Consider the following 14,319-nt stretch of genomic DNA (forward strand, 5'->3'; position numbering starts at 1 on the left):
CTAAAGAAAGAGGCTCAGATGGATTGAGAGCTATGCTCCCAATTACAGTTAGTTGCAGAGTCTAAATTAGAATTCAAATCTCTAGATTTGTAGTCTAGATTCTCTCTGGACCCACAGAGACCCTGCTCAGATGCAATACATGAACCTCAACCTGAATGTGTGCTAGCCTCTTGCTGGCTGGTTTTTTGTTTGTTTGTTTGTTTATTTGTTTGTTTTTTAGTACTGGGTTTAAACTCAAGGGCTTGTGACTGCTAGGCAGGGGCTCTACCATTTGAGCCATGCCTCCAGCCCTCTCCTGCTTACTTTTGCTTCTTCTTGCATCCTGACAGCATTATCACAGCCTGGGATCCATAATACAGCTCTAAGCACATGAGTGTTTTAGAAACAAAGTGGAGTCAACACGCACGTCTTCATATACACACATACTCATATGCACACACACACACCCATACTCAACTCAGTGGAAACTTTACTAAGGACCCTTGAACTTGAGCCATTACTTGAAAGAGGAGTCCACCTGTGGGCCTTTTTCCATGGAACAGGGAGCTTATTAAGTTCGAGGCTTTCTAGACTTGGCTTACTCCTACCTCTTGCTACTTGATAAATGTTGGCTCCTTCTCCCTACTGTATCCTGAATGTTCCTGAAGACCATGCTTTCACTAGACCATTGGTGTGAGAAAGGCATGACTTAGAAGGAGCATCTGCTGGGGATAGGGGACAGATGAATGCTTGGTGTCAGTGCAGGTGTTGGTGGGATCTTCCAGCCCATGCAGGGTCTCTTTTACTCAGACCAAGATACTTCGGAATTCTAGAACAGAGGGACCCCAGGTTCACAGTCAGTGACCACTCCACATGCAGAAGACACATGGCCTGAGACAAGCATTCCCTCAGGAGAGAGAGGCAGTTTGACCTCATTTAAGTTTTATAAATTTATTAGTAGAACACAGGAACACCAAGGAGGGGTGGGTGGTGAGGCCTAAACTAGGTCAAGAACTCACAGGGCAAAGCCCAAACCACATAGTTGGTAGGTAGGCCCAGCCTAAAAGGAGACTCCCAACTCTATAAGGGACAGTGGTCATACCAGACACAACCTGTGACTAAGCCCTTGGTCTGAGCTGAGGCTGGTGTAACAGAACACAGTTCTTGCAGGACTGTCCATCAATGCACCGAAGTCCCACGTGCCCAGGGAGAGATGGCCAGGGTGTGAAGGGCAGCAGGTGGACTAGGGTCACCCTAAAGAGAAACTTCTCCTGCATGGGCACAGGTAGGCAGAGAAAAGCCCATGTCCTCATTAGGAAGGGGACCCTGGCTAAGAGGTCTCTGTATTGGGGCAGAAGGATGGACGGACAACTCCAGCCCTAGAATCTTGATTCTGGTTAAGAAAGACTAAGGCAGAGAGGTCAAAGAAAAGGAGGCACTGATAGTGTCAAAGAAAAGCAAGAAGGTGATGATGATAAATGGGACAGAGGAACTTCCCAGAGAAGGGAGTCCATAGAAAACAAGGTCAAGGTAGATGCTGGGGAATGGGCTGTCATGCTATCTCATGGCTTTCTTGGTGGACGAAGCCAAGGTCTTCCCTGGGGCATCCTTGAATTCACTTGCACTGCCCAGCCTGGTCTTGGCCTCCCCGCGAGGGCTGCAGTTTCCGCTGCCAGTGACACAGCCCCCGGGCAGTATGTTGTAGCCCCCACCAACAGAGCTGGGCCGATAACCATAGGTGCCACTGCTGCCGAAGCCAAAGCCTGCCCCTGCGCCTGCCGGCCCAGCTGTGGAGCTGCTGATGACTGCTGTGGAGGATGGAAGGAGGAGGATAAGTATGTACCCCAAGACAGAGTGTCCCTAAGTCCATCCAACCTCCAGCCCCAACTGGCTCAAAAGTCTCCCTCCTAAGCAAATCTTTCACATTGGCCTTGAACTTGGGTTTAGTGATACATGCTCATGATCTAAAGCTCTGGGAAAAATAGCCCAGATCCTACAGGAACCCCCTAGACAGGCTCCTGCTCATTCTTAGAATGAGTGAGCGTAGCTGGGGCTTTCCCCCAAAGGACAAGTGGCACCCACGCATCAGATAAGCCAAGTTCTTGCATTTAACCTTAGAATGCATTCTTAGGCTTCTTCTTGCAGTGAATTTCCTAATGGCTTGAATTAGGGAATTTGTGCTGCCTCCTCTTAGGAGACTGGACTGAACCCAATGGGGCCAGCATTAAAACTGATTCACACAGTGTGTCTGTGCACAGGTCTCCCCTCACAGAGCAGAGGTCCAACTCTTTGTGTTCACATTTTCCTTCATGCAGGAAAACCAAGGTGGGGGGTGGCAGGAGAGGGGGTAGGGCTGAGAGTTTCATCCTGGTATGGATGAGATTTCTGGGGAAGGGGCCAATGTGCTGTGTCACAGTGTGATGGGCAGCTGACTCTGCTGGGAAAGAAGCAGCTCTGAATGGAGGGGGATAGTCCCAGGCTGCTCCATAGATGTTCTGATGGTAGATACTCAGTCATTCACTTTGTGTTTGTTGATTGCCTAAAAATATTCCCTCAGAGATGTGAAATACTCACAAATGCTCACAGAGTTGGTGTATTCTCCAGACATCCTGCACAAAGAGAAAACATAAGGCATCTTCATCACATGGAATCCAAGTGTTGCCCACACCCCTGCCTGAACACCAGCCAGAAGGCACCAGCCAGACCCGCACAGCCTCCTCCAGCCCCACCAGCTAGCCAGATGGTGTTGGCTGCCCCTGCTGCCTCCACACCCCTCCTTCCCTCCTCCACCTACCCCTCCCACTTCAGAGATGTGGGGGCCAGCAACCTGGGGGTCCCTACACCTACACCACTCCCAGAGCCCCTCCCATGGAATATCCCATGAGCCCATTGCTTTATCACTGAGAAGTTGCTGCCTGAATTAAGTAAAAGAATAGAACTATTAGGACTGGGAGTTGCTGGGAGAGCCGTGTGACGTTGGGCAGGTGACTTCTCTCTGTGTTGCAGTTTTCCAAATGTCAAGGCTGTGTGCTCTCCTTCTAACTGTCACTGTCACCATGTTCAGCTTGCATTGCCAAAGACTACCTTTCATAAGAAAAGCTCATTTCTCTTAAAAGTTATCAACATGGATAAATAGAAAACAAATATTGCTTAATCAAATAAGAAAAGAAGTAGCACTACAATTAAACATAATGAAAGCCAAACTAATTTGGGCGGAGGGCTACATATTGCTATCTGCTGAGAGACTCTGCATTTGGGATACAATGTCTCTATATTAATGGGATATTTGCAAGTGTCTGAGAGGTGTTAAAGACACAGCCACACTAATCTGAGACTGGCTCTGAGGGACTGAAGAAATACAAAGGACATTGCTTTCATATATTATATGACTGGATGCTGCTCCAGGCTATTTCTGGGTGAACCAAAAAGCATTTCCAGCCCCTCCAGCTGCCTGCACTCCACATTCGGGGAGTCTGAAAAGAGGATTGCAAAGGATCTTCCAGTGCTTCCGCCCACTCACCTGCACTCCTCACCCTCCAGCAGCTTGCGATAAGTGGCGATCTCAATGTCCAGCGCCAGTTTCACACTCATGAGCTCCTGGTGCTCACGCAACATCCGGGCAAGTTCTTCCTTGCCCTGCTGGAGGCGGCCCTCCAACTCATCCAGCTTGGCCCTGGCATCCTTGAGAGCACACTCACCCCGCTGCTCAGCGTCAGCAATGGCCGTCTCCAAGTTGGAGCACTGAGGGGAAAGAGATAGCATCCACCCCTGAATTCTAAAAAGCCCAGACCTCACTTCATCTCCACATGCCCACAGTGGCTGGACCTTCCTCTGTCCTTCCCCCCACTTCCTCATGCAAAGAACCAGCTACATCCATGGCCCTGGGAAGCAGATTATTTGAGCCGTACGACTTCATGAAATGACCCTGTGATCATTCCAGACTTCAGATGGGAGTGAAGTGTGAAGGATGAGAATGGGGGTGCAATGAGGAAGGAAGTTCTGAGATGAAGAACAAGAAGAGGAAGAAGAGGCACCGGGCATGCTAAGCAATTCATTCCTCCCTTGGGAGCAAGTCAGGATCCCCAAGCCCCTCACCTGCTTCTTCACGCTCTCTATCTCCGAACGCAGCCTTTGGATAAGCCGGGTCAGCTCTGAGATCTCGTTCCTGGTGTGTTTGAGGTTGTCCCCATGCTGGCCAGCTGCCAGCTGCAGCTCCTGGAACTGGGGGAGAGGGACCAAAGCAGTGACGTGACTTAGGACCTGGATGAACTCAGCCCGGCACAGAGACTGTGTGGGCTATTGCTTAGGGAACATAGCAGAAGTGGAAAAGGGTTCCCACTTTACCAAGCCATCAAAAGTCTCCCCTTTAACCATTTGTCACTGGACTCACTTGCCTTAAGGATACTGATCTCCCTGGTAGTTAGATTTGACCATTAGGATTGTTGGAGGTTCCACACTGCATATTGCATCTTTGTAATACACATCTGCAGTTATGACCCTCCTCTGCCTGTTGCCCTTCAAGTTCAAATTCAAACTCCTAGCACAGCAACAAGATGCTCATTCTCATGGCCCCTTCATATCAACTATCTGCTCCCCAACTTTGCCAAATAGTCCCATAGTGCCCCCCCCGAAATGTCCCACGTACTGTCATGTCTCTGAGTCTGCAGGAGCTTCTCCCTCCACCTAGAGGCTCTTTCTATTCATCCTCCTTTTCCCTAGCTAGCTCCAAGTCAGCAGGGAAGAGCTACATCCTCAGGCCTTCTCCCATAAATGAGACCACACTGTATCATGATGTCACATTTTTGTGCCTTCTTCATCACACTCAAAATGAATGAATGGATGGTTTCTTTAATTTCTGACTTTCCAGTACCTAGCAGCACAGTGCCTTGTTTATGTTCAAAAAAGGGATGATGAATGGATGAATGTGTGAACGAGTGAATGAATGAATGAACAGAAGAGGGAGCCAATAAGCTGTCCACCTCTATTTTCTGACTTTCTCTTCTCACCAGCTTAGTTGGGCTACAGGCTACAGGCAGTCTTGCTGGGCTGGGGGAAGGAGGCTTATCATGGAGAAATACTTTTTGTGTTTGGTTGGGTGAACTAAGCTATACCCCAGTGCCACCAGCCATGAATTTAGGGTCATCTACTAGTTTGAGATTATTCCTGCCTTTGATGTTGTCCATTGAATAGTCAACAGAGAGCACACCTAAGCTGTATCCCAGCCCACAGGGAACACAAAATAAGTATGAGCTTCAGCAGTTTGGGGGGTGGTATGCTCCTCTGTCCCTGTCCCTGAGTGGTCAGATCTGATCTTCCTGTCTGAGAACATGGAATTTGTAGTCAGTCCGCTAGACTCAGATCCAGTACCATCACTTATCAGCTGAAGGCACTTGGCAAGTTGCCTGCACGCTCAGAACCCCACTTCTTTGTCTTTAAGTGGGGAATAATTAGAATAAGCCCTCATAATAGTGTGATTAGAACTCCAGCAATGACATTCTGCTCAGTAAGTACATACTCCAAACTGGAGAAGTGAAGGTACAGATAACCCTGAACTGAAAATGGTCCAATAATAATGTCTTTGCAGACCTGCCTAATTCTTCTGGAAATATCTTTGGGGTTACAGCCTCGGGTTGAACACTGACAACCCTGAGTGGCTAGGCCATGTGGCCAATTCCAAACCCTAGCTTGTGTCAGCAATGTGGAAGGGTCTGGGGACAGGCCTCGAGTCTGAGCCTCTATCAAGAAGCTCCAGCCTATGTTGTCTCCTAGGCCCTGAAAGCCTCCATCCTCCCCCAGCTGACCAAACCTCTTCATCCCTGGCTGGCAAGGAGACAGTGGGAGGGAGGGAGAGATAAGGTCTCCCAAGGGTGAGTTCCCTAGGGAAAGAGCCCGATAAACAGCAAGGAATAATTAGAAAGTTGCCATCTTGATGTGAGAAACCAAATTATCTGAAGAGTCACCTCCTACCCACACCCATTAGAGGAGCTAAGACCTAAGGGACTCAAACACCCCTTTTGTCCTTAGAATTGAATGAAAAGGTAGGAGTTACCTGATCCCAGATCACACTTAAGACACTTCTAATTTGTTATACTGAGTGAGGGAACTGAAATGTTAACTACTCATTTTCCTTTCCCCAGACTCAGTTCAGCACTTTCTGCCTCCATGAAGTCAGTTCCACCTGGTCACATGTCCCTACTCTGAACTACGGCTGCCATTGGAGGACTAAGGGAATTCCAAGGTCAGAGCCATGCTTTCTCCTTCCTTCAGGCTTCTCTCAGTGCCAGGGATGCTCCTATGTTCCCAGTCAGCAGGGATCAATGATGGGTCACGGGACAGATAAACAGACCAGAAGAGATGCACCCACACATGTAAGCAACCTCACCTTAGTCTGGTAGAGCGTCTCAGCCTCAGCCTTACTCTTCAGGGCTATCTCCTCATACTGAGCACGGACCTCAGCGATGATGCTGTCCAGGTCCAGGTTCCGGTTGTTGTCCATGGATAAGATGACGGACGTGTCACTGATGTGGGACTGCATCTGAGCAATTTCCTGCAGGAGAACAAAGAAGCATGAACTGCCTGTTTGACCAGAGGGAGGTGCTAAGGCAATGGTCCCATCCCAGCAGCATGGCGCCAGACCATGTCAAGCAGGTACTAGCTGCATTCCCCAAAACTTGTGAGAACAGAGCTGAGATCACCAATCCATGATTTCAATACCATATTGAAAAACCACCGAATTGGTTTGAAGCAGACCAGGAAGAAAACAGCCCATGTCTGGTCACCTGAGATAGGGTAGGAATGGGGAAAGTAGAAGGAAACTACCTGGCCACCACACAAAGGACACTCAGGACACAAGAGCCCATGGGTGTTTGGCCAATATGCTAAGATTTGAAGTCAGACATTTATTTTTTTAAAAAAGTACAAAGGGTGTGAGAAGACCCAGCTTCTTCCTTTACGCCCAAGACCCTAGGAACCATCCCAAGCAGCAGAGAGGAAACAAACAGGAGTGAGACTGTGCTTGACTGAAGTTCAATGGGAACCCCTCTGGGACCTGTGCCGCTCTGTAAGACATGAGAGTGGAGCACCAAGGACCCACACAAGGACTAATGGGGCACCACTCCTGCCTTTGATCTCCAAAGCCCCCAGCACCCAAATGTTGGAGTTCCCTGGGCTCTTAAATTTACAGATAAGTAACTACTCATCACACATCTGCCCTTCCAGAAGACAGAGCTAGCATGGGCAAGAAGCCTTACCCCCTCGTAAAGGCACTTGAAGAACTTGATATCTCCATCCAAGGCATCCACCTTGGCCTGAAGCTCCACCTTGCTCATGTATGCTGCATCCACATCCTAAGGGAGAATCAGAGACCCCAGGAAACCACCTTTCTTTCAGCCCAACAAGCCTTTCCCCAAAATGATACCCTAGAGCCCAGCATCTAGCTGCCCCAGGAATGGACTCAAGACCCAGCAAGCAGGAACCTGACTTCCAGCCAGGACTCACTGCAAGATCTTGGGCTCAGGCTTCTAGACATCTTCTGCCATTTTCTCAAAGAGATGGCACAGGACTCTGTTCCTCCTCCACATGGCAGGTCACTGGGTAGTTAGTGAGCCAGTGACAGCCACAGCAATTTCCCAGGGATGAGCAGAGTAGAAGGTAGACTCCATACCCTCCTGGAGGCAGTCCAGGCACATGGACATGAGGTGGGGTCTGAGTGTCCAAACTGGACTCTCCTGTTATTTTACACAAGTAGAGGACTGACAAAGTGATTGGTGCTAGTGTCCAAGATGTCCTAGGCAGCAAACCTCCAATTCTTTCTGGCTTGTCAGCCCCAGGCCTTTCCATGGGGAATGCAGACCTCAATCCTTTCTCTGCTCATACCCTGCTCCCACCCTGGAGGACCCAGGGCCAGGGACCCGCCTCACCTTCTTAAGCACCACAAATTCATTCTCAGCAGTTGTGCGCTTGTTTATTTCCTCTTCATACCTGTGGGGAAAGCACCAGTGAGCAAGGTGTGTGGATGTGGGTGTGGTGTGGGTGTGTGTGCACACATGCGTGCGCACATCCCAGTGCCTTGTCATTGAGAAAAGAGAAAGGAGATGCCCATATTACATATCTTTCAACAGGCATTGTTCTACATCTTTACAGCTGTCCTAACTCACCAGGAATATTTGGCCAAGTTGTAGGTTGGGTCAATGGGTCTGGGTCTGGATTTCCTCTGATGCCTAGGGAGTAAGTAGGTTCTTCCTCCCTCTCAGCATTCAAATCACAGGAATGTGCTGGCCACCCCTTTCAGCCATGCTTCTTGTGAAACCCTGCTGCCTGGCACCCCTATCAATAACTCCATACCATCCAGATGCAGGAATTCCAAAGAAGCCGGAACAAAAGAAGCATGGTTGAAATGTGCACAACCCAAGGGAAATAAGAGGAGGACCAAGCAAGAACTCCACCTCCCACCCTGCTCAGGGGAATCCTTGGAACTCGGGGCACACTGGGTGAGCTTAGGAACAGGGAGGCTGGGATATACATGCATGGGTTCACTGGTGGAGAGCAAGAAGGAACATGCCCATGACAAGAGCCTAACAGGACAGAACTGTCACTGTCTGAGAAGCTGAGTGTCCACTGTCCAGACACCTGGTTGCCCATAAAATGCTCTTGTCTTGCTTAGGCAGATGAGTTTAGGTGGGCTGCTCTGCCTGAGTTCAGTCCCCCTGAAGCCAAAGACAAATGCCCCAATGCCTGCTGGGAAATCCCAATCCCAGAAGTTGGCCAGCCTGGGCACAGTGTCCCTGCTCACCTCTTCTTGTAGTCCTCTACCACCTCACGCATGTTCCTCAGCTCCGAGTCCAGCCTCACTCTGTCCCCAGACAGTGTCTCCAGCTGCTTCCGCAGGCTGCTGATGTGACCCTCGAGGATAGGCTCCAGGTTGTTCCTGCAGTTGTTCAGGTCCAGCTGCTGCAGAAGCTCCCACTTGGTCTCCAGCACCTGGTTCTGCTGCTCCAGGAACCGCACCTGGAACCCAAATCAAATGCTACCTGCAGTCACTCCACAGTCAGTGGGCAGAAAGGACACAGGGTTTCCTTCTGCTAAGTTAGCTTAAAAGGTGAGTCCTGGAAAAATGCCACTCAAGCACCTTCCCACCCCCCATTTGATACAGGCACTTCCCCTCGGGGCAGCCCCTAACATCAAGAGGGGCACCAACATCTTCATTTCCCTCTCGGTCTGTCACGACCTAGACCACCTGTCTCCTCTGCCCACTTTGTACAACTGCTAGGCCTGACGTCTACATCCATCCCAGGCCACCTCACTAAGGTGTGTCCTTAGATATGTAAGCTGGCCTGTGCTGGCCTTCCTGCTCTTGGGCTCCTCTGCTCAGGGCCTGGTGGCTGGCCTGTGCTCTGCCCACTCTCTTATCCATGACCTCTCCCAAACCACCTGAAAGGCAGCACTCAATTGAACTGGGGTCTCAGCCCTCCTCTGTGGCTTTCATGCCTGGGTCAATTCTCAAACAGTATTTCCCCAGGGGGAGAACAAGCACTCTCAAGTTATAGTGTAAATCACTATAGTGATTTATATAGTGTAATCCGCTTCCTTGAAAATAGACCATATTTTTCACTGTGCCCCCAACACTCTCACAAAGAGTCCCATCCCCAGACAAGTCCTATCATGCTAAAGATGCTCTCTCCCAAGGGATGCCTCTGCCCATCCCAATTTCAAAAACTCCTATTCATACCTCACCACCCTACCTCACTGTCCCCCTGGTGAGCCTCCCTTGCTCCCCTAAACTTGGAAAGTTTCTGCTTCTTAAGACTCTCCTACCACTTGTTCCTCAGTGGTTCTCAGACTTCATCATGCCAGGTAGGAAGGGCACTGAGGGGCAATGAAGGTGGAGGAACTTCAACTTTCTCCATAGACCCACCTTGTCGATGAAGGAGGCAAACTTGTTGTTCAGAGCCTTGATTTGCTCCCGCTCCTGGGCGCGCACCTTCTGGATCTCAGGGTCCAGCTCCACGTTGAGGGGGGCCAGGAGGCTCTTGTTGACAGTGACCTGGTGGATGCCACCAGGCAGGCACAGGGGTGGACTCGAGGGCCCCAGGGCCACACTGCCAAACATACTGCCAGCAAAGCCGCTGGCCCGGCCCCGGCCAAACCCATAGCCCCCTGCTCGTCCACTGCCGCTGGCCACATTGAGGGAGATGCTTCTGCCACCCCCTAGGCTGTAGAGGCTCCGACTGCTGAAGCCCCCATTGAGTCCTTTGCCCCCTGCCCGGTAAGAGGACGAGCTGCCCCCTGACAGCACTGCCGAGCAGCCGCTGAAGCCCCTGTTGGTGGCAGCTCCTGACTTGCAGGTGAATTGGCGACTCATGTTGGGAAAGCCAGCGAGCTGGGATAAGATACTAACCCTTAGCTGTGAGGCAGTTCACCAGTTTGAGATCCCCTTTATAAGGCTCAGGAAAGAGCCACTGCTCTAATTTGTGGGTTTAGTTTGCCTGGGAGCAAGAAATCATTTTCTCCCAGCAAAATTAGAGATATGGGGTAAATAACTTTGGAGGAAAACCCCCAAAGTGCTGGGTTTGCAAACTTTGCTCATGTAATTGAGTCTTATCTAGTTAACATGGGGTAATTAGCCTGGCCATATTATCCCTAGAAATATCTTGGCTGAGAAGTTTGTCACAGTCCAGTTGTCTTTCCTCAGGGAGTGATGGGAGCTGGGATTGTGGGGTTGCTGAGGGGAGACCTTTAATTGGCAGCGTCATCTGTGAGAAATCTCACACCTGTGCTAGCATCAGATAGGCTGCTCCAAGGATCCTGGCTGAACTGCTTTCATGTGGTTAGGAAGAGAGTCCTGTGGCCTGGCTTCCCAGGACTGCTGCCAGTCCCCTGCTATACCCCTGGGCCAATCAAGCCATCTACTCACCTTCACCTACACATGCTGACTTCTGCCCCCACACTTAACCTTGAAATGACGGTCATTGCCACCATTCACAATGGCTGACTACTGTACAGCACTTTACAGTGTTGAAAGAGTTTCTTCTTCTTAATTTTTTTTATACTGGGGTTTGAACTCAGGGCCTTCACCTTGAGTCACTCCACCAACCCATTTTTGTGAAGGGTTTTTTCGAGATAGAGTCTCACAAACTATTTGCCTGGGCTGGCTTCAAATCATGACCCTACTGATCTCTGCCTCCTGAGTAGCTAGGATTACAGGCATGAGCCACCAGCACCTGGCAAAAGAGCTTCTTGCACACAGCATATCTTTGGATCCACTTAGTTTTCTAAGACTGCTTCCTGGAGAGGAGCAGTGACAATCTATACTTCCCAAATAGGGAAACTGAGACTCAGGGAGCTGAAGATGTCATTCCAACTAGCAAACATTTAATAAGCCCTTTGTAAGAATCCCAGAGGATGAAAACATGCCTCCCCAAAATACAGGTTTCAGCCTTGTGGACACCTGTGGCTAGTCTTCTGACTACACCCTCTGCAGGCCTTACTCGTTTACCCATTCAAGCAGCAACCTCCAGATCCCCACAGAGCTTCCTCTCTCTTCCTCCTTGATGATCACTCAGGGTCTGTGAGTCCATGGAAGGTAAAATCCTTATCCCCCAGCATGGGCCAAATGGGGCTTTATAAAATCATATAGCAGCAAGTTCTTGATAAACCATGGTTGTAGAGCAGCCGTAGCAAGGCTGCTGTCTGGGGCGGGAGGGGTCGGGAGATTACAGCACTACTAGTAACTACAGTAGTAAGTATAGGCCTTCTTTCAGGGCTGGAGACAGGACAAGAGCTCCCGCTACTCACCATGGCAGGGAACAGAACAGACTCAGAGCACTACAGGATACAGGGAGAGGCAGAGGCAAGGGTGATCAACACCTGAAAGGTCATTGAGTTTCATGGGAGGGTTTCTTATGGGAGATATCATGGGGACTTGTTTTGACCTAGGAGTCTGTCTCCAAATAAATAAAAATATTGGCATAGAGCCAGAGTTCATATTTACGAACACCATAGGACACTCAGGCAGATAAACACCATGAGAGATCAGGGCTGGAAGACTGGCCATTGCCTGTGGGAGGGAGACCTACAGGCTTCTGAACCTGAGCTAGAACCCTGATCTCTCATTGCCCTGGACTCCACAGTGCCCACCCCAGAACTGGTGTCTCCAGAATTCCCTGCTTGAGATCTAGACCCTCAGAGGTCCCAGTGGCCCCTGAGGACCATGCAGCCTTGGACACACACCCATGTGCCACCTCAGGGTTTTCCTTGAGAAGAGACTGCCAGATGTGACTGCTTCAGAAGCGGAAACTGGGATTGACACTGGCCCTGCAGGAGGAGAGAGGGAGGCTCAGGACAGCTATGGAGCCCAACTTCCCTTCATGTTCCTGAACATTTATCTCACATATAGCACTGGGGGGGTGTCTTCCTAAAGTGTCCCATAAAGGAACAATGGCCACCAATGCCTGGCACCCCACACCTTCCATTCATGTGGGTCAACTCTCCACCCTCAGACTGAGAGTCCTGAAATCAGGGTCTCTGCTTCCTCCTGGAGGTAAGCATGAGATCCTACATGCAAGAGGACCCTTGTGACTCCTCTATTCTAATCCCCTCCATGGGACCACAAGACAAGGTCACATAGCCAGTGTCTGCAGAGAGAAGTCAGAGTCCCAGGACCCCAGTCTCCCAGCTAAAGTCTCCTCCCTCTTTTCTCAGGAAAAAGGGAAGGTGACCCTGAGTGATCAGCAAAAAAAGGACACTCCCTGGCTATTTACAATAGCTCAATGACTGACAATGACTTCTCCAGATAACCTATTAGCATGAAAACAATCAGAATAACCAGCAAATAATTACTAGTTCATAATTCAGTCTCACTCTGGGAAGTGCATCAATTCCCAAAGAGCAATTTCTCTCAGTGTATCCCACTCACTCCCCACCCACAATTACCCATTACCACTGTTCCAAGACCTGAGCCTCTTCCAGGCCCCTCCACTCAGAGTACCTCTCCAGTTTTTCTCCAATCTGGGATCACACCAGCCAGGCCTGCACTGAGCAAAGCTAAAGAAAATGATGCCTTTTCTCTGTCTTTCTCTTATTTCCTTTACCTGTCCAAGAGAAGAAATGTTTAGAGACGTGAAGGTCTGCAGCATTTGAGGCCATCAGGACCAGAGTTTGTCATGGATAAGTCATAGGAGGGAAAGCCAACATGGAAGCTATTCTGTGAGTCATGCAAGTACACTTGCTCATCCCATCCCCTCTGGGAGGCCTAGCTGCTCTTCTCAACCTCCAGCAGCTTGTGGTAGGTGGCAATCTCCACATCCAAGGAGAGCTTGGCTCCCAGCAGCCCCTGGTAGTCATGCAGCATCTGGGCCAGGTTCTGCTTGGCCTGTTGCAAGGCAGCCTCCACCTTGACCAGCTTACCCTGGGCATCTTTGAGCACCACCTCACCCTTCTGCTCACCCCCAGATGGCATCTTAAAGGGCAGTTCTCTGCCAAGGCAATAAGTGGAGAACCCAGTACCTACCCATGAAGAGGAAGATAGCCCTGGAACAGGGTTGTAAAACATGGTAAACTGTCAATTAAAAGCTGTAACCTCGGACAGAGCTGTGAGGAATTGCCCATTAGAGCCCTGCAAAAGCTTAGGACCGAGATAAGAGGCACCAAGCAGAGATAAGCACCCATTCCTGCCCTTCTTTGTCTCCACTTGTAAATAAACTTCCCAAAGCAGGTCTCCCCTGCTGTTCTTATCTAAACAACACTAGGTTCCTAGCTCACTACCAGCCAATTAACCTAAACAATCTAACTCACTGGTTAGAACACCATGACCTGAGCACATCTTTGTAACCTGATGCCCTACACTACCTTTTAAATATCTTGTGAATCCTTTGTTCAGGGCTCAGACACTGGTACACATCTGGGCCCGCTAGCGTAAAAATAAAAAAACCTGAGTTCTCCACTCCTCTGAGTGTCGCTTGGTTTCTCCTCTGACTACCCTGCCATAACACCCAGACCTACCTGAGCTGCTCTCTTTTCTACCCTCACAACATCTGTTTATTATGGAAAATGTGAGAATGCAAAAAATAGAAACGAATCTACCTTTCACACACATCCGAATGCTACCGTTGCCAAGTTAGTGCCCACCTGTTTCTTTCCTTCTTTTCTTTCTCTCTTGGTCTCCTCTACCAGCCCCACTTTTTGGTACATGTTCAGTGTATATTTGTATGTGTATATAATATTGTCAAGCTAAATACCTTGAAAAACATGTTCACAAAGTAAAATATTAAAGTGTTAACAGAAGTTGTTTTCTGCTATGGTTGATTTTTACAACTTTTGTCTTTCCAGTTTTCTAAGTTTAAA

The 14,319-nt window shown here is 49.5% G+C and overlaps 1 protein-coding gene across 2 annotated transcripts; it reads right to left on the reverse strand.

The window, feature by feature from the left end:
* Positions 1-914: 914 nt before the first annotated feature.
* On the reverse strand, positions 915-10,406 carry LOC109684036 (keratin, type II cytoskeletal 73). Of its 2 annotated transcripts, none has more exons than XM_074083440.1 (9): positions 9,893-10,406; positions 8,771-8,985; positions 7,899-7,959; positions 7,230-7,325; positions 6,362-6,526; positions 4,075-4,200; positions 3,500-3,720; positions 2,554-2,588; positions 915-1,784 (listed from the first exon to the last, which is right to left on the reverse strand). In XM_074083440.1, the coding sequence occupies exons 1-9, from the start codon at positions 10,337-10,339 to the stop codon at positions 1,537-1,539; spliced, it is 1,614 nt and encodes a 537-aa protein (XP_073939541.1). In that variant the 5' UTR covers positions 10,340-10,406; the 3' UTR covers positions 915-1,536. The 2 variants fall into 2 exon arrangements, with proteins under 2 accessions (XP_073939541.1, XP_020015794.2); XM_020160205.2 differs by having other exon boundaries at positions 915-1,787; positions 9,893-10,405.
* Positions 10,407-14,319: the final 3,913 nt, after the last annotated feature.

The sequence above is a fragment of the Castor canadensis genome, chromosome 8 (genome assembly GCF_047511655.1).
Source record: "Castor canadensis chromosome 8, mCasCan1.hap1v2, whole genome shotgun sequence".
Classification (NCBI taxonomy): Eukaryota; Metazoa; Chordata; class Mammalia; order Rodentia; family Castoridae; genus Castor; species Castor canadensis.